The sequence below is a fragment of the Meriones unguiculatus genome, chromosome 16 (assembly GCF_030254825.1).
Source record: "Meriones unguiculatus strain TT.TT164.6M chromosome 16, Bangor_MerUng_6.1, whole genome shotgun sequence".
Lineage (NCBI taxonomy): Eukaryota > Metazoa > Chordata > Mammalia > Rodentia > Muridae > Meriones > Meriones unguiculatus.
The window spans coordinates 6,394,956-6,415,463 of NC_083363.1; the positions used below are offsets into that span (position 1 = coordinate 6,394,956).

Below are 20,508 nucleotides of genomic sequence, written 5' to 3' on the forward strand. Positions count from 1 at the left end.
GTTATCCTTTCAGACATAACGGCTTGATTCCTTAGACTAGTCACAAGCTCACCACAATTTACAGCCAAAGTCCTCTCAGCTCTCTTTCGCCTTGACCGTGTGCCATCACGAGACACCTTAACTGCCTTTCCATCCAGCAGTCTCCCCTGCTGGGCTTCTGTGGCGCTCCTGTAGCTTGCTGACCCTGCCTCTCCAATTCCTTCTCCACTTTACAGGTCTCTGCATCTTGGACTGATGTTTTTACTCCTTTCTCTGGACTCTTCCTCTGATTTCAACGCCTCTTGTCCCTAGCTCTGAGCACCACTAGCATGCTTCCACTTCCCACGAGCTCCGCCTCCTTAACCTGTCTACCAAGCATTCACTGCTATGTGCTGGTCAGTGTGCTGAATGGGCGCATTAAAAGATTGGTGAGTAAAACCACAAAAGATGATGCTGTCTTCAAAACCCAAACGTCAGTAACCCGTTTACAAAATGTGATAACTGTGACAATTCACACAATGACATACAGAAATGAGAAACCATATTAATACTACAAACAGTAATTTCTTACTGAGTTTCTATGCTGTATTTACACAAATTATTTCAATTAATCCTCATTACCACACTGAGATAGAACACTAAAAGTCAAATAATGTATTGCCAGATCATATGGCTAATGACTAGCCAGGACTTAAAATCAAATTTGTCTGACGCTGGGACTCGGGAAATAGTTCAGTCTACGAAGTGTTTACCATACAAGCAGTGAGAACCTCAACTCTTGCCAGTGCCCACATTAAAAAAAAAAAAACAACTGAATAAACATTGGAGGAAACAGAAACAGGTGAATCTCTGAGGTTTGCTGCCAGTCAGATTCAGCCTAATCCGCACAGCCCAGTTCACAGGAAGGAAAAAAAAAAGTCTCAAGATCAACTTGATGATTCCTAAGGAATAATTCACCCAGGGCTCACCTCGGGCCTCCACGTGCTGCACACGTGTGTGTGTGCACCCACAGTGTCGACTGAAAAGATTCTAGATCTGATATTAGCAACTAAGTCCAGCAACGTTTCAAAAATGCCCCCAACCAGTCCAAAAGAAAAAAGTAATCACTGCAGGAAATGGCCAGTCTCAACAGAACTAACAAATACCCAGAAACCCTCCAGCTGAAGGCCCTCACACCACATTTAGCTTCCTGCACAGAGGCAGTGCTGTTCACCAACTCTGAAGACACGGAACACGCTGAGGGTTAACAGAACTGTTCCTATCTTAGTTTAGAAAACCATGGTAACGTACCCTAAACTAATCCTCAGTGTAAAACCCTGCCATCACCAAGATCTAATTTCCTGGAATCCTGTCTATACCTGTTATTTTTCACTTCTCTGCCAGCACTCTGTTATGCAGATTAAACTTTCTCCTCACAGATCTTCCTAAATCCAGTTTAAACTCTTCTAACCCACCCAGGAGAGCACCACCATGGTATGCAAGACATTCTTAAATAAGCTTCCTGTTGTACAGGATGGAGAACTTAATCAACTTTCAAAGAGTTCCATGCTCTGGTTCAAACTGTCGTGCTGACATTTTATCACTCATCAGCATAAGCCTTCTGAATGTATCGAGCTCTTTAGTCAGGGCCTCTCAGACAAGCAACTATGCCTATTTCTCTCACCCATCTTCCAAACCAGCGTTCACCCAAACACAATGCCACTCCAACCAAACATGAGTTTCATGGCCTCCCCTTAATCATCGTAAGCCACCTTTTCCTGAAGTCACAGAGTTTTACCTACTTCAACACTGTTGTGATAAGTCTGTCACAGGTCTCCTCCCTTCCACAATGAGACTGGATCAAAAGAAAATTTTTTGCACTTACGCTGCATGGTTTAATGGTTAAAGCACAGCCTACAGAGACAAGCTACATAAAATTCTCAGTGTGTCATCCTTCTGTGTGACTTCGGGCAATTTGCCTAATTCTCTGTCCTTTATTTTCTTCATTTGCAAAACAACCAGTGAAAAATAAATAGTATGTGTCTCCAGGCTGAAGAGATGCCTCAGCAGTTCTTCCAGAGGTCCTGAGTTCAATTCCCAGCTACTACATGGTGGCTCACAACCATCTGTAATGGAATCTGATTCCTCTTCTGGTGTGAATAAAGACAGAACATTGTGTGTGTGTGTGTACACATACATACATATATTACATTTATATAGTATGTATTATATATTATAGTATATATAATTATATATTATAGAATATATAGTTACATATAGTATATGTAATTATATATTATAGTATATATAATTATATATTATAGAATATATAATTATATGTATAAATTATAAATATATATAGTATATGTAATTATATATTATAGTATATATAATTATATATTATAGAATATATAATGTATATTATATATAGAATCTATATATAATAGATTCTTATTATTATATAATAATAATGTATTATTATATAATAATGCATATTATAATGTATATAATAATAATAATCTATTATCTATATATAATAGATTCTATATATATAGATTCTATATATAATATAAATATAATATAATAAAACTATATAAATAATGTTATATATAATGGGTTCTATATTTATATATTATATATTTTCATATATGTAAATGTATCTTTTAATAGATTTATATATAATATACATATCTAAAGCCTTTCTAAAAAAAATAGTATGTATCTCCTGACACAGAAAATATTTTATGACTGTTAACTGCTATTATTTCGTTTGCAAGAAAAAACAAAATACCATTATTAACATCAGCTATTACTTAGACCCTCCATGTGGTGCCTAAAGAATTAGGAACACAGCATGAACACAGGACTTGCTTGTTAGAAGGAAGAGGAAACGTCTTAGTGTGACAAGCAACTTTTGAAAAAGTGTCCAGGGACATTCTGAGGAGCAGATGACAAAACGTGTCCAGGAATGACAGGAAATGGCTGTGCTGGGTCGGCAGCAGCGCATCACGTTCGGCAGAATGACGGGGAAAACACCCACAGGACGCCACTCGAGCTAGGTGCTCTTGGCCCTGCATGTGCTTTGCAGCCCTGCACCAGAGGTCTATGGCTGCAGCTCTGTGGTGAGGACTGGCGTAAGATGCTGGCAACACTCCTAGGGGAGAAGGCAAGTAGGTACTTACTGAGCATGCCTCTGTAGTTGAGGTCCATATCCCGGCTCTCTGACCGCACTTTGATAGCATCTAGAATAGCATCTGGAGATAACAGTCCTGAGGGCCTCACAACGTTCAGAAGCTCAGTGAGGCTCATTAGAGGTAAACGCACAGCCTGCATGATTTCAGCATGATTTTCTTTTGCATTGTGCTTACACCAGTTTAACAAGGCTAAGAAAATATCCTTCTCAGGAGCAGCAAACGAATCTCTTAAAACGATGTTCAGAAGTGCTGTCTGCAAAGGATAAAAAGAGCGTAAAAAGTCAGCACCGAGCGCAGCCACATGCAGAACAGCAGAGCCTGATCAGACCACAGGCAGCATTCCCTTTCTTGTGTTTTGGTCTTCCTATCTATCCCAGTCTCCCCTTCCAGCTGTGTGAATAACCGGCAGCTATGAGCAGGTGTGTAACAGAGCATTTAGAAGGCTGAGAGGTGGGGATTGCTGTGGGTCTGAGGTCAGCCTGGGCTACAGAGTGAGTTCTGGAAAAACATGGGCTTCTACACAGGGGTCTTCCCAGAGACTCATACTCCAACCAAGTACCATGCATGGAGATAACCTAGAACCCCTGCACAGATATAGCCCATGGCAGTTCAGTGTCCAAGTGGGCTCCATAGTAATGGGAAGAGGGACTGCCTCTGACATGAACTGACTGGCCACAGAAGATGACAATGTAGTCACTCCTGATGAGATCTGATAGACTAAGATCAGAAGGAAGAAAAAGAAACCCTCCCCTATCAGTGGACTCGGGGAGGGGCATGCATGAAGAAGGTGGAGGGAGAGTGGGACCAAGAGGAGAGGTGGGAGGGGCTTATGGAGGGATACAAAGTGAATAAAGTGTAATAAATAAATAAATAAATACATAAATACATAAATGAATAAATAGCACGGGCTTCTAAATAATAATAAAAAGTAGCAACTTTCCTTCCTATCAGGCATTTTCTGAGCCCTGTATAAAGCAATTAGGTCTTTCCACACATCTATAACCTATCTTCTCTTGTTTTAAAAAAAAAAATTACTTTATTAATTTTTAAAATTAAAACACAGTGAGTGATGTTTTCAATATTTCACTCTTATTTTTAACATCCCTCTGCTCCACCTCCCCATGTCACCACCCTCCTCTTGCTGGTGCCCCATCTCTGCCTGCCACAGTCGGCTTCTACTTTATGTCATATGTACTCCATTTTCCCATACACAGAGACACACCTTTTTTCCCAGTTCTCTTCCTTCTTAAGATTTCTTCTTCCCTTTTCATGACCTACACCTACTGTGTCAGTTAGCTTGTGTCAACTGAACACACACCAGGGTCATCTGAGAAGAGGGCACCCCCAACTGAGACAGTGCCTCCATATGAATGGCCTGTAGACAAGCCTATGGGGCATTTTCCTTATTAACAATTGATGTGGGTGGAGATCCAGCACACTGAGGGCAGTGCAGATGGGTCTTGGGTTGAACAAAAAAGGAAGGTGATGGGAGGAAAGATGGGATTGGGAGGAGGCGAGAGAGGGGGCTACAGCTGGGATACAAAGTGAATAAACTGTAATTAATAAAAATAAATAATTTTTTTTAAAAGAAAAGCAAGCTGAGCAAGCCTTGGAGAGCAAGCCAGTAGGCAGCACTCCTCCAGGACCTCTGTTTCAGTTCCTGCCTCCAGGTTCCTACCCTGACTTCCCCTCCCAGTGATGGAGTAGCTGTAAACTAAAATAAACCTTTTCCTCCCCTAGTTGCTTTTGGTCATGGTGTTTTTATTAAAGCAATAGAAAAAAAACTAAGACAACTACTCCCTTACATTTGCATAGTTATATACATATACATACAATGTACGGTTATTATGAGAACAAGTGAGATTTGTCTGAGTTCGGCTTGTTTCAATTATTATAATGATTTTCCAGTTCTTCCATTCTCCTGCAATTGTCATCATTGCACTTTTCAGCTGAACAAAATTCCACTGTGTTTATGTACCATATCATTTATTTGGTTGTTGACAAACCTCTAGACTGATTTCATTAATAAGCCTGTATGTGCAAGTATCCCTAATATGCTGACTTAAGTCCTTTGGGTATACATGCAGGAGTGGGTATAGTTTGTAGCAGTCCTTTATAAAATAGCAAGAACGAAGATGAAAAACTACGTATGTGCATACATGTGTGAGCATGTGCATGAATGTGTGTATTCTTTTGGAAAGTGAACATTTGTAAGTGAGGAAGGTAAGCCCAGAATCAAAAGTTCAAAATATTTTGTTTCACAATATCACTGAACTATCACGGTGTCCGGGCTCAGCTCTCTGGACCGACCTTCATGAACACTGATGCAACCTTGAAAATTCTTTGCTTTCAGAGTTAAGTGAAATAATAAATCACACATAATAATAAATAAATAATACAAATTCAAAAAATAGTCCATTCAAGTCAAGATGCATAGCTCTTTAAAGGAACAAAGAGAGCGCGTAAAAGAGAGAGTCAGAGACAGACAGAGAGACAAAGAGACAGAAAGATAGACAGACAGACACTGCCCTGGAGTCAGAGGCAGACTTAAAGCATCCCAGTTTTACAGTGGTAAACCACCAGGAGGAGGAACACCGGCGGGGACTCAAGAGGCTCCCCTGGCACATCAGATCTCCTTTATGGGTTTTCTGTCTGTGCCGCTGACTGGATCCTAGCCCTAAAGACTTTTCCTTTTTGTCAAAAAGGAATTCTTAGCTCCATTCTCCATCAGAGAAACACAAAATCAGAAAGCAGTATACAATACAACAAAAAATCTTACTTGACTATAATATTAAAACCAACTACCCTGCAAACCAGTCTCTTTCGCACATAAAACTTAGCAGAGAAACCTTGAAAAGAGAAAGAAAAACGGAACCAATTGCCTGGTAACATCTAGAGCTCCAGGAGCCAGCAGCAAGTGCTGGACCAGATGACTTCTTTGAGGCCCAGGACCTTCTGAATCGTGGACCACTGTGGTGAGGTCACTGTGGAAGTACTAGTAAAGGAACACATGCCGAGAAACCAAGAGCAGACCCAGACGCACCTTGGACAGGGAGAGGAAGCCCTCGCTGACCAGCACCTCCTGAGCGTTCCTGTCCATGAACACGCAGCACATGCACGTTAACCGGGGCAGCGAGTAGAGACTGGCGACATCGAAAGTCATGCAGACGTTCTGAATGTTAAGTATGGTGCAGAGATACTCGGAGGTAGAATCTTCCAGCTCTGGAAATCCGTACTTGTGAGCCAGGCTCAAAAAATCCAACAGCACCTCCTCCTTCTCATCTGTCAGTGTCGCCCGCCCAGTGTAGATGTATTTGAGGAGCATTGTGAATGCTTCTGCAGTGGTGTCTTGGAGAGGAATTTCTGCTTCAGGCTGAGACTCTCGCATTCCACCATACAGTAATGCCCTGCACACCAGAAAAGAAACACAGTTGCAACCTCAACCCAATTTGCTAAAAATATATGAAAATAATGGTTATCAACACTATAATTTTTGCTTAATGACAAATCTGCTTAATGACTCAAAGATCCAGGTGAATAAATGAAAGTTATTTTAAGTGATTCCTTAAAGGAAACGAGAAGAGTAATTTAAAAACCATTTTGAATTAATGCCATAAACAACTGAGCTAATGAGATAGCCTGAGAATGCAAGACTACACAGAAAGTTAGAAGTGATCTTTTGAGAGGAACAATGAACTCAATATAAAGATGTTCCCAGTCCACAAGCAGTTTAAAAAGTAAAACCCTACAGGAATGTGATGAGAGAAACACACCGGGAGCCTCTGTTGGCTGCACAAGCGATAAGAAAACAGATTCTGTCCTGAAGCGTTTAAGGGCCTATGTCAGCAGGGCCCCTCTTTTTGGAAAGCAATCTAATACTATACCTATTCAAATCTGAAATGTAAATACTCTTTGACTCAGTAATCATTCTTTTAAGACACAACTGGATAAAAACAATTCATTAACGATATACAGGAATGAATACTGAAACACTGGGGAAAATCAAAATGTCAGGATTAACATGGTTGAAACACTGGCATGCACAGCACAGTCTATGTCATCACTAGGAGATCAATAGAGATCAATGGGTACTGTCTAGGAAAGCTCCGCCTTGGCTTTTTCCTGTAATGAGTAAAGGGGGCTCAGTGCTCACTGGGAAAGGTCCCTCTTGTACAGCTAGCATACCCTTGCGGGGAATTGATAAGCTCTGGTGACAAGGCTTAGTCAGAACTCCCCTGACTGCCGACAGTTAACTTTCCTCTGCACAAGAATAGTGTTATCAGTAAGAGTCTCAAAGAGCTTTGGTGATGAAGTGGGTTTACCCCAAGTGAGCCACAAAATACCTCAAAGGTTCAATAACCACAGAAGCAAAAAGGTCAATGAGTGAGGGGAATGTATTCCATCAGCTCAATACATCTTCAAGTTTCTGAAAATGTTTGCATGTCTTTTAAAGAATATACTGATCACATGCACATATAGGGTTTTTTTTTTCAATTGCTTTTTAGGAAGAATAAAATTTACAGTATTTGGAAAAATAAACATAAAGCCAAAATTTTTTTTATTATTAATTAAGAAAGGATCTTTAAAAAGTACTTTCATAGAACCGGAATAAAAGTTAAGAAAAGGAAAAGCCACGCCTAGCACAGGAATCAGAAACACTGGCCAGGCTAAGGCCAGATGCCATGAAAACTGACCCTTAGGAAGGGTGACAAGCTCATGCCAACCTCTAAACCTCTGGTTTCAGTATTTTATTTGCACAGGATGGCAAGTTGTGGAAGTGGGTGTCAGCTAACTATGGTAGTTCTAGCTCAAGAACACATACTCGCAAGAAGCACACCATCGAATAGGACTGCCAAGACATGCTTGTTTTGCAGTCCTCATTAGTCTTCATTTCAAGGTCAGACACAGCTTTCACTGGAGAACATATGAAATTTTCCCTAAGCCACAGGTACCTCAATTTCTCCAAGTAAAACTGAGACTCTATATGCACCAGCTTTATTACTGTTTAGCGATGTCAAAGATAAACAATCACATATTAATAGGTCACTGGTGATTTCCTTCTAGCCAATATTAGGTAAAATGTAATTAAGCCTAAGCCGGCTCCTAAAGAAAGGGTGATTCTCAGGAAGTCACACATGCTACAGGATGCCACCTGTTACACCTAAGTTACATATTTTCATAGAAAACCCATTGCTTCCCACATATAACTTAAATCTTTCAATAGAAAGTGTTCACTTACCGAAAATACTGGCACCTGGCTGCTAAAATTACCCTGTGGGCAGGAAAGCGCTTCTTTTCCACGACAAATGTGACATCGCCATATTCTTCGCCAATCAACAGGGCACCAATGTGCTCAGACAAAATGTGCACGTGATCGATCTCCCCCACTGCAGTGAAGGGGCGAAGAGGGTGGCTGTTACTCATCGTGTGGAACAGGTAGTCACTGACCTGTCAAAGGAAGAGGGAGTCAGTGAGGACACGGAGCCGAGCAGGAAAACGCACATCCTGCCAGCCACCAAACTTTCCATCAGAGTTCCTCATCAGTGACTGCATGATTTTCTTTTTAAAGTCTTCAATGCGCAGTCCACGCTGGCCTTAAAATCTACCCTAGAACTCACAGTCCTCCCACCTCAGTCCAAAGTGTCAGAGGTTTCTATTTTATTAACCTGCTTATGCTAAGAAGCAACTCGAGCTGTTTTCACTAACTCGATGACCTTCACACTAGAAAAGTAACAACTGCCAGGATATTCACAACTTGGCAGCGCTTAAAGCCACCACAATGTAGAAACGGACGCTCTGTGCCAAACAGCACCTCCTGGAAAGGAAAACCACCAAGCAGGGTATACCTGCACTCAGCACAGACTGACTTAAGGCTGGATTCAGCAACCCATCCCCCCCTCCCAGGTCTTTCAATTACAGATCTAGGCATAAGTTACAAAATAAATTTCATACTTCATGTAAAAGGTTTTGGTCTGGAGCTACCTGAAACAGTTTTCAAAAACAATCTGTGGTCACAAAAGAAACTTACTTTATTGATAAGCATTTACAAGAGCATCAGAGCCCTCTTCCAAAATGAGAATCTGTCTGGCATATTCTCTAGATTGATTGCACTTTACAGCCTGGTGAAGTGCTATGCATGTCTAATCCCTGAGCACTCAAGAGGCCAAGGCAGGATTATGGGTTCAAAGCCAGCCTGAGCTACATGGCAAGACTTTTTATTTCACACTTGTGGTTCTATTGATCAGGTTGACAGTGATTGCCAGAATAGCATATTTATAGGTGTATCATTGCTTTTATGTGCTGTCTATAAAAATAAATGAAAATCAAGGGAATGAAGTTCAACATATTCAAAAAGGAAGTTAAAAATTGCAGAAAGCTAGAACTGTTTATAATTTTTTATTTGCAAGTATGCCTTTTTCAGCAAAGTCATGAGGGTTTTCACTAGCATTCTGATCCCCTAGGATAAGAGGTGGTGGGTAGCTCAGAGGCCTCTGTATTGAGACCAGGGAAACTGAGCCAAATATACTTGCTCTGTGGACCTCTACTGTCTTCAACAATTTATTTTAAACAAATTTAAATAAGGGCTGAAGACGTCTCATCTTCAAACTTCCGTTCCCAGATCCGTTAATAAACAAGGTGCGTGGAAGTCTGTCTCCTGTGACTGCAGGGAAAACCGTCATGGGCCAAGTTCTTTAGCTGTTGGTTACAACATGACCACCCCAAGGGAGACCAACAGCAAGAGCTGTGATGAAAGACAACATGGTGGAGGACCAGCAGCACCTGCAGAGTTGCCAAAGAGTGGTGGTTTGAATGACAACCACCCCATAGGCTCCTGTCTTTGAATGCCTGGTCCCTGTTGGCAGAACTGTTTGGGAAGGATTAGGAGGCGTATCACCGGTGTAGGAGGTGTCATTGGGGGGCACCTCTGAAATTACAGTTTGCGATGTGAGCTCTCAGCCGTTCCTCCACCATCCCTTCCCTCCACCATCACAGTCTCTAACCCTCTGAAACCATAGTCCAGTTACATGCTTTCTTTTACAGATGGCCTTGGGCACAACAACAAAAAAGTAACTAATACACAAGGGAATGCCTCTTCCTGACTGCAGCTCCCATTTGAAACAGTTAAAACTCAACCATCTTCAGTCACTTGTATGTGAAACACCAAATTCAGCTTAATAAAACCAACTCAGAAGCATCAGCAACAACAGGAAATGTGTGATATGACAGTTTAACACAGGAGTTGGGGCAGTTTCTATAAAAGTCACATAGTAAATATTTCTATGTGCACTATACAACTTTGTCATACATACTCAAAGCCTGCCTTAGGAACTTAAAAGCAGCCATAAGCAATAAGTAAATGAATGAACAGCTCTGTGGCTTAATAAAGCTATTATTTTTTAAATGGGAGGGTATCTGGGGGACTAACTCATTACAAGTATGAGGACCTAGGTTTGATCCCCAAAAACCCACATTAAAAATCAAGTCACAGCAGAACACATACTTGTAATCCCAGCCCTGGAAAGCAGAGAGGGACGATGGGTTCCTGGCCTTTACTAGTCAGCCAGCCTAGCCTACTCAGTGAGTTGCAGGCCACTGTGAGATGGTGCAGAGAGAGAGACATACACAGAGATAGAGAGAGAGAGAGAGAGAGAGAGAGAGAGAGAGAGAGAACAGACAGACAGAGCTTGAGGATAGATTAACACCCAAAGTTGTCCTCTGATTCTCTACAGACATAACTGTTTGACACACATACACACTCATTCATATTTTAAAAATGGAACTGATCAATAAACCACAGTTTGCCAAGTGCTTGATTAATGTGATCAAGAACTCTAGACAAAGGATCAGACAGGGTTTGAGGTTTGTTTTCTTTATGTTACTTTATCCACTGTTATTCAAAATAACATGGTCACTTCCTACGCTGACCAGAAAACTCAGAAAGCTACTAGCTTCTGCTGTCAAAGCCCATGCCTCCCAGCAGGAAGCTCACATCACTCTGTTATCCAGACAGACTGTTTGCACTGACAGTATGCGCTGCACATTCCACATGAATATCCTCTGGTAAATGCCTCTTACTATTTATCTAAGTCATGGCCAAGACTCAACCCACTGCTAAATGACTCTGGCTGAACAATGACTGATTTCCAGTTAACTAGCTCGGTGGGATATTTACAATTCATCAACTGACGTATCATGAACATTAATTCTAGATATGTAAATATCTGCCTTAATGGATTCTCCAGATCTTTACTTCTCAATACATATAATTTCACTTTGTTAAATTTACATTTTAATTATATTTTTCCAAGTGGAAACATAAAGTGAATAGTCCTGGATACAGAAAACAGCCACTTAGTGTGGAATAAACACAATTTTTATTGGCATACAGAAATAATTTTAATTAGACCAGTGATTCTCAACAAGCTTGCCGTACACTGGAACCCCACAGGAAGCCCAACAAAATGACCGTAAGATGCTTGCGGCCCACCCACCAGAGAGTCTTCTTTAATTAGCCTGGAAGGGGACCCAGGCCCTGGAGTCACCTCACTGCAGTGGTTCGAATAAGCAGTGTGGAGAACCACCACCAGCCGAGATAGCTGTGGTTCATGCAATGGTTTGAATGTGGTTTGTCCTCCACAGGTCCATCTGTGGGGGCCTTGATCCAACTGATCACAGAATCAACAGTGATGGGATCAGGAGGTGGCAGGTACCCAAGAGGTGAGTTGGCCCAATGGGAAGTTCTTGAGGCCACTGAAGACAGTTAAGGCAGTTCTCAAGGGACCCTTTGGCAGTTTTCTCAAGAGTGCAGCCTCAGCAAGCATGGGCCCGCTAAGCTCTGGAGCTTCATGTTTCAAGGTCTCTTTTCTTCCTCCTACATGTGTTCCCATCACTGTAATACCATCCTGCCACGTGAGGTCCTAGGCCAAGGGCAGGGTGATACCCTTGAACTTCTAAAATTATAGGCTAAATAAACCCCTTTTCTTTATAGCGTTAGCCTACTTCAGATATTTCATTATAGTTATGCAAAGCTAATATGTTTACATCCTCTAAGCACACAAGTTTAAAAGCAAAATATGTGCACAAGAAAAACAGGCTGTCTTGGGTTTAAATTGCTGAGATAAAACACCATGAACCAGAACAACTTAAGGAGAAATGGGCTTGTTTCACCTTACACTGTACAGGGTACCAAGCGCACCAAGAAGGAAGTGGGGACAGGAACTCCAGGCAGACACCTGGAAACAGAAACTGAAGCAAGGCCATGGCGAACCCTGATTAGTCCACCTTCTTATGCCACCTAAAACCACCTGGACCCGCAGCGAGCTGGGCCCTCCCACATCAATCAAGAAAATGCCCAGTCGGGCACGGTGGTGCGCGACTGTAATCCCGTAACTTAGAGAGGCAGGTGGATCTCTGTGAGTTTGAGATCACCCTAGTCTACAAAGTGAGTCCAGTCCAGGACAGTCAGGGCTACACAGAGAAACCTTGTCTCGAGGGGAAAAAAAAAAGGAATAAAAGGAAGGAAGGAAAAGAAAACTCAGTCTGGAGAGATAACTCAGCTCTTAAGAGCATTGGCTGCTCTTCCAGAGGACCTAAGTTCAATTCCCAGCAACCACATGCTGGCTCACAACCATCTGCAATGGATCTAATGCCTTCTTTGGTGTGTGTGTGTGAAGATGGAACACTCATATGTAAAATAAATAAATATTTACACTCATATGTAAAATAAACATTCAAAAAATAAAGAGAAAAGGTTTTAAATGCCCTACATAGACAAATATATGTACACACACATGCGTGCACGCGCATGCACGCACGCCAATCTGAGGGAAGGATTGTCTCAGCTCAGGGTCCTCCTCCCAGATGACTTTAGCTGCACCAAGCTGACAACAAACTAACAAGGACAATATTCTGATATTATTTGATATATTTCATATCATTGCAAAGTGACAATCAATGCTAACAAAGTTATCAAACTGCACGTGCACGCGTAGAAGTGGAGTATTTCATCAATACGCCAGCGTATCTGCAAACTAATAAATTTATGTGGACTCTACGTGTAGTTTCTCTTTAAAAGCCCACTAAAAATTACACCACGATATTTTTAAGTCACTAATTTCCATTTAATAATAAAACTAGGGGGAAAAGATGACTAAAGTTCACGGAACTGAGCTCTGACATGTTTCAACTTTCTACACTGAGCTGCATTAACCACACATCACCTTTGAGAACTCAGTATCAGATGAGATCATTTCCACACTCAGGATGCACGTATATGGTAGATTATTTGCTCAAATAACATTTTATAACTCTGCCACTCTGCCTTTTAATGCTTATTTTTCCCTGTCATATAAAATTAAGACATTTCAGCTGTAAAACAAGAACAGATCATGTAACATGACAAGATGAAAAGGAAGCCACTGGGAACAGAAGAGTGCAATACAGGGGAAGAGAAAAGCTCATGGATCAACCAAAGTACACTGTAAAAATGGCATCAAAAATTATCTTACTTTGTATGCTAATTAAAACAAATCAAATTTAAGAAGAAATGATTAAGAAGATAGGGAGTTTGGAAAAGTTTGTACAAAGATGCATCATTAGGGTAAACAGTCCTTAAGACGGCTTACTTGTACGCCTTTCCTCTCCCCAGACACAAACAACATGAAACTCGGTGGGGGGTGGCACTGTAAAGATGGCTCAGCTGTTTAGAGCACTGGCTGTTCTTCCAGAAGACGCGGGTTCAACTCCCAGCACCCACATGGCAGCTCACAACTGTCTGTAACTCCAGTTCTAGGGGATCTGACACCCTCACACAGATATACACACAGGCAAAACACCAATGCACATAATACTCAATAGATCTTTAAAAAAATGTATAAATAAATAAATAAAACAGAGTACAGAATTCATTTTCCTCCCCAGGAAATCTGAAGCTGGAATCAATTTAACCAAGAGAAGTGAGTTTCCAGGCCTAAACCTTCAGGAGTCTGACAGATCTGCTTTTGTCCTTTTGGGAGCCCTGAGCTGCCTGGGCCATGTGGACATGCCAGATGGAAAGCAAAAGTCCCTAAGATTACACAGATGAATAATGAGCCCAGGTGAAGGGAAAACCAAGGTCCAAACATGTATTTGCAGTGAAGTCCTTCCAGCCTGCTCAGCCATCACCCACTCTAGTTGGGCTGGATACTTAAGGATGCTCCAAATCTAGCAGGTACCATGAGGTCCAGACTCAAGCTGAGCTGCAGAATTAGAGTAAATTTAAAATGGCTATCAATTTAAGCCATTACCTTTTAAAGAACTTTATTATGCATAACAATATATGAGAATCAGTGTTTCCTTAGCTCTAATGAACACTAAGCAAAATGGCAAGATATAAAAATCAGCATATAAGATGGTAAGTTTTCTATATACCAATAATAAAAATGTCAAGAAACCATCTCGTTCATGGTTGCCTCAGCTCTGTGACAGTGAGAGGACCCTGTCAAAGCGACAGGATCTAGAACCACAAGGAAAGCCTCTATGGCACACCCGTGAAAGATTATCTAGAGAATTTGAAGTGAGAAGGCACATCCTAAATGTAGGCGGTTCCAGCCCACGGACTGGCGTCCTGACTACGAACACGTGTGACCAACTGCCCCTCCTGCTACCTCCCCAAAATAAACTTTCCGAAATTGTGAAACTGCCAACGTGAAACAGATGACACTTCAGGATGTAAGCATAGACAAAGACCGTTGGAAAAAGACTACAATAGCAAAGCAAATAACCCCAAGCAGCAGCAGATATGAAGCAGCAGATATGAGCACATTAGTTTCTGCAGAGCACAGAAAGTAATCAGCAAAGTAAAGAGGCAGTCACAGAACGGTGGAAAAGCTTTATTGCATATAGTTTATAGTCAACAGAGGAAATATCTAGAAGCTACCAACAACTCCAAAACTTAGATTAAAAAAATCCACAAATCAGCCAATTAGTAAACAAGCTACTGAACTGAATACACAGCTCTCACAAGAAATACGGATAGTCGATAAATATGTGGAAGTGTTCAACATGCTTAGCCATGAGGGAAATGCAAAGTAAGTCTATTCTGAAATTCCACCTTGCTCCCATTGGAAGAGCTGTCATTAAGAAAACACACAGGAGACTGGAGAGATGCTCGGTGGTTAAGAGCGGGCACTGCTCTTGAAGAGAACCAGCTCACAACCAATCATAACTGTAGCATAGAGAGATACAATACCCTCCACAGGCACCTACCTGCACTCGTGTGTACCTAGCTACACACTGACACACACATATATACACAGCCGTAAGTACTGTGTCAGGACCCTACAACTGCTCCTGGACTCAATAATTAGGAGGACTCACACAGTTTAGTCCATAGTTAATAGTCACTGCTATGACCTACTTCGGTAAAAGTACACCCACACCCACACCCAAAAAAAAAAAAAAAAACAAACCCCAGCAGGAACTAGAAAGATGGCTCGTCAGTTGAGAGCACTTGTGCCTCAAGAGGCCCCAGGTAATGCCACATGACAGCTCACAATCACCTGTAACTCCATCTCCAGGATCAGATGCCCTCTTCTGGCCTCCGTAAGTATCAGGCAAGCACATGGCACACACACACACGTCAGCAAAACACTCATGCACATAAAAGTTAAAAAAAAATAAAGAAAAGTATCAAAGAGAAAAGATCTCATGGGGCAAAGCCTATAGAAAAGCAGGCCCAAGGGTCCATCCCAGGACCCTCTCCCAGTGGAGTCACACAGCACATGCTGAACTCCCCCAGGAAGAGCAGGCTGTGACAATACAGATAAAGTTTCCACCCAGGAAAGCTTGTTAGAAACACAACGCCCACAGCACTTGTGGGAGCTTGCACAGAGGTAGGCCCTGCCTGAAGTGGATGTACATTCCAGAGTTTCAGAAGAGGGCAGCTGATACAGTTGTTCAGTTCACTCACAGTCAACTCTGTCTCAACTGGCAGGTGCTCAGCAAGGGCCAACCTTGCAAGCAGGTTCTCCCAGAGACAAGCAACTCAGTCCTGGGCTGCTCATTCTTTTCTGCAGAGCATTAGAAATAACAAGGGGACTTAATGACCTCAGCAAAGGCACTGAAAATAAAGTCTACCTACTATCTGAAGGCAACTACTTACTTAATCTTAGATTTAAAGAAACGGGTAACAACCAACTCTATCCAAATGCATCCCCATCCTCTAGCCTCCAACTACACAGGGCCAAACAACATTATGGACAGGTTTCTTCCCAACAACAAAGATCATTCAGAAGACACTTTACTCTCATGCAGAAGAAAGTGGTTCTGCAGTTGTGAGAACACACAACACAGGGTATGCTGAAGACCGTGAGGAAAAAGACCTCTTCTAACCTTATCTTACGAAATCAATATAATCTTGACATGAATACATTAGCACATTTATACACTCAAGCAAGATTAATGTAAAAGATACAAACATTGGAAACAATGAAGGACTCATAACAAAGTGGATGAATTCCAACAGTTGAACACAGAAAACATTCACATACTCAATAAATGCTAAAATAAGTTTGACGACATTCATTATAGACTTTTAAAATTTCTATCTTTATTTATGGGTTAGGGGCGTGCGTGCCTGAGGGCAGGCGCCATCAGACACTAGAGGTGCTGGATCCCCTAAGCTGGTTACAGGAAGTTGTGAGCTGCCTAACATGCATGATGGAAAATGAACTCAGGTCCTCTGCAAGAGCAGTCAACACCTATCTACAGCCACACAGTTACAGACCTGATAATAAAAGATGTAACTGGCTGCAAATAAAAGGAGTGTTGGGGCTGGAGAGATGGCCCAGAGGTTAAGAGCACTGGCTGCTCTTCCAGAGGTCATGAGGTTCATTTCCCAGCAATCACATGGTGGCTCACAACCATCTATAGTGAAGTCTGGTGCCCTCTTCTGGCCTGCAGGTATACATGCAAACACAACATTGTATACAAAATAAATACATAAATCTTAAAAAAAAAAAAAAAAAGATTGTCAATGATCTACATGTACATATTCACACCCTCACAGTATCTGGTGAGTAAGACACAAGAAATGCTCAAATAAGTTCAGGAATAAGTCAATGACACCTACTCATCACTATTAACATTTTATAGGAACAAAATTATGCAACTGAGAAAAACGGAAATGGACCAGGAACAGAGGCAAACTAACCACTACCTGCAGATAATGATGGCCCACATGAAAAACTTATATGAGAATTTACCAAAAACTATTTTTTAAATCAAGAAGGTTCATTGACATATCCACATGAAGTAATTATAATGAAAATCTTTCTCCTGTGCCACCAACCTCCCAAAATAACTGACCAGAAAATGAGGGGAAATCCTTGAACTATAACTTCAAAATACAAGAAATATCTAGGCATAACTAACAGCACATGTAAAGGAAGCTTTAAAACTCCGCTAGAAGATTTAAGAAAAACATAGAGACATACATTTGTTAAGGAAAGATTCGATATTGTAAAGAAATCAATCATCCTTGAACCACCATATGAAAAAGCATGCTTGATATTTTATATTGCAAATATACAAACAAAAAAGGCCAATAAGAAACGTCAAATGGTGGAAATCCAACAAAACATACTTGGAAGAATACCAGGTTAAGAAAAGATTTGGGAGCTATAGCGATGTCAATGTTTAAAAGAGTTTGTTAAGTAACCAAGATGACCCGAGTTCAGACACCAGCACCCACATAAGAAACCAGACAAGGTCTTGCATGCACCTGCAACCCCAGGGTGAAGAGTCAGTGACAAGAAGATCTTCAGAGTAGAGGGGTGCTGGCTGCCAGCCTAGCTAAAATAAAAAAATAAAAAAGACCCTGCTTTGGAAGAAGAAAACAAAATGATGGAGGAGGACACCCAATACCTTCTCTCTCAGGCCTAGACACATTTACCTGCGTACAAATGTACACATAACACACTCACACACACTCTCACACGTGTTGGAGGATGGTTCTGTGCACTGTGTATTCAAATGCTCACTTCGGTGCCCAGAGATCTGGTTGCAGTCCACATTTTGGCATCGTCATTATTATGAAGCATCTGTCTTGGTATGTTGTAAACACTGTTCCATCGCCTTCCGATTGGTTAAATAAAAACCTGAACAAACAATAGCTGGGCAGGAGAGGACAGGTAGGACTTCTAAGCCCACGGAAAGGTCTCAGGTGGGGACCAAAAAGGATAGAGTTGCGGAGAAGGATAGAGACACGGATGAAGAAGCAGATGCCAGGGCGAGACTAAGATGGCGGGTAATGGGCAACATGGCAGGAAGTAGGTCAGATAGAATACCTGAGTATCTACCCAGCTATAGTACCTGAAGCTTTTAATGAATATAAAGGTCTCCATGTCATTATTGAGAGCAGGGCAGACATAGAAAAACCATGTGGTTACACACACACACAGGCACGCACGCACGCACGCACACAGAGCACATACACACTCCAAAAAAAGAAACTATGTCAAATGAAAACATTTCAGAAAATAGTATAAGGGCTGGGTTCAATCATACGGTGCTTTGGCCTAACAGGCTGAAGGCTGAAATCCTAGGCGCTTTAGAAAAAAAGAAAGAAAGTAAGTGTATAGATTTTACATCTACCACAAGGTTTTGTTTTGAGTGCTCAGAGTGAACCCAGAGCCTCACACAAGCTAGGCAAGTTTTGGAGAAAAAAAAAAAAAAAAAAAGTCTATTTTCTGAGGACTCAGTCAAACAAATAGCATCTCAATATCAGTAATAAATGTTATTAATACTAGTATTATAAATGACTAAAACAAAGAAAATTAGATACTAATAACATGAAAAATGTTTGGTTTTAGCATGGCTGGTATTGAACTCAGGGGCTTGTAACATGTCAGGAAGTACTCTTCCACTGAGCTACACTCCAGTCCTGAAACAATCTCAAATACACATCAATGAATGCCAAAATGGATGCTATAAAACAGTCCTACTGCTGGGTGGCGGCGGCACTCACCTTTAATCCCAGCACTCGGGAGGCAGAGGCAGGTGGATTTCAGGAAGCTCTGAGGCCACCAGCCTAGTCTATACAATGAGTTTAAGAACAGCCAGGGCTACACAGAGAAATCCTGTCTTGAACTACCACCCCCCTTAAAAAAAGTACCACTGAAAAGTTTGTTCTATTAAGTAAAATATAAACACTGAAAAAGGACTATCAAATTGCTAAGAAAGCTAATCCGTATGAAGCCTAGACATTTCATGACAATCATTTGATTTATAACAATCATACCTTTTTTTATACAGACATATTTACTTGGTTGTTAACATTAAAAAGCTACTTAGTTGGTGTATGAAAGAGTGAGTTGAATTTGCCAAAACCAGGCCTATCTGATTTGGTGACTAAGACAGAAATGGCAAACTCTCAGGGCTCTCTCTACAAATAAAAATTAAGCCACGCATGGTGGCACACGCCTTAATGGCAGTGCTTGGACGGTGTAGGTGGGAGGAGCCGGTTGCCATCAGCTAGGAAGGGACTCTGAGGTCAGTCCACACAAACACTAGGTAATAATGGTGCAAGAGTGGCCAGGCATCAGGGGCTGTCTGATACATCCCACTTCCGCTCTTCTCTGAGACCCTTCCAGTCTGAAGGCGGATTTCCTCAGACACAGTGCGATATGACTGGATTACATTTCTAAAGCCTAAACTTGATTTCCACAGTCAAGGTGGGATTAATTTATTCCTCCCACTTGCCCTCGGGGTGATAGATAGGCAGAGCACCAAGGGTTTAGTTTAGGAGAAAACAAATACAGCTCCACCAGGAAACAGAGCTTCCACTGCACCTTATTCAAACATCAGCTGAGAGGGAGTGGACCCTTGTGCTGACTTTCATCACTTCAAAAGCATCAATAATCACTACGCTAGTCAGCAGTGCTAACATGCTGACGGTTACTGCCTGTTTGTTATGCAGTAAGAAGCCCATTCCCATTTTTTTCTCACCAGAATAATAAACAACGTCCATCAGGAAAGTGAGAACACCATATGCAGCTCATAACAGTGTTCTAAGGGCCTCAAGGGGGGAGGGGGGAAGATGTTGTCCCAAATACTCATTTTCTTACTTAAAACACACTTTCTAGCAATGGTTTACCAGCTTTAGCTTAGAGCTATTCTGACTTTTATAATCAAAGCGATTCTGCAGTATTTCATGAAGAAGCGGACAAAGTGGCTCCACGAGGCAGAGGTGCCAGTGAGTCCTTGAGTCGTGTCTGAGTCTCCCCTGGGGCACCCTCTCCACCCTGCATACTTCCTGACTGAAATGCCTTTATGAGGAAAAAGACCTTCTGCTCTCTAATTGCAAAATATAAATGAT

General features: G+C 41.5%; 1 protein-coding gene across 2 annotated transcripts in view; it reads right to left on the bottom strand.

The window, feature by feature from the left end:
* Btbd9 (BTB domain containing 9) overlaps positions 1-20,508 on the bottom strand; it is a 346,626-nt gene that overhangs the window by 295,133 nt on the left and 30,985 nt on the right. For both annotated transcript variants that reach the window (XM_060369206.1, XM_060369205.1), the window contains exons 2-4: positions 8,392-8,600; positions 6,196-6,559; positions 3,141-3,405 (exon numbers count right to left, since the gene is read on the bottom strand). In XM_060369206.1, coding sequence (XP_060225189.1) covers positions 3,141-3,405; positions 6,196-6,559; positions 8,392-8,576 — 814 coding nt within the window. In that variant the 5' untranslated portion in view covers positions 8,577-8,600. The remainder of the gene's footprint in view (positions 1-3,140; positions 3,406-6,195; positions 6,560-8,391; positions 8,601-20,508) is intronic.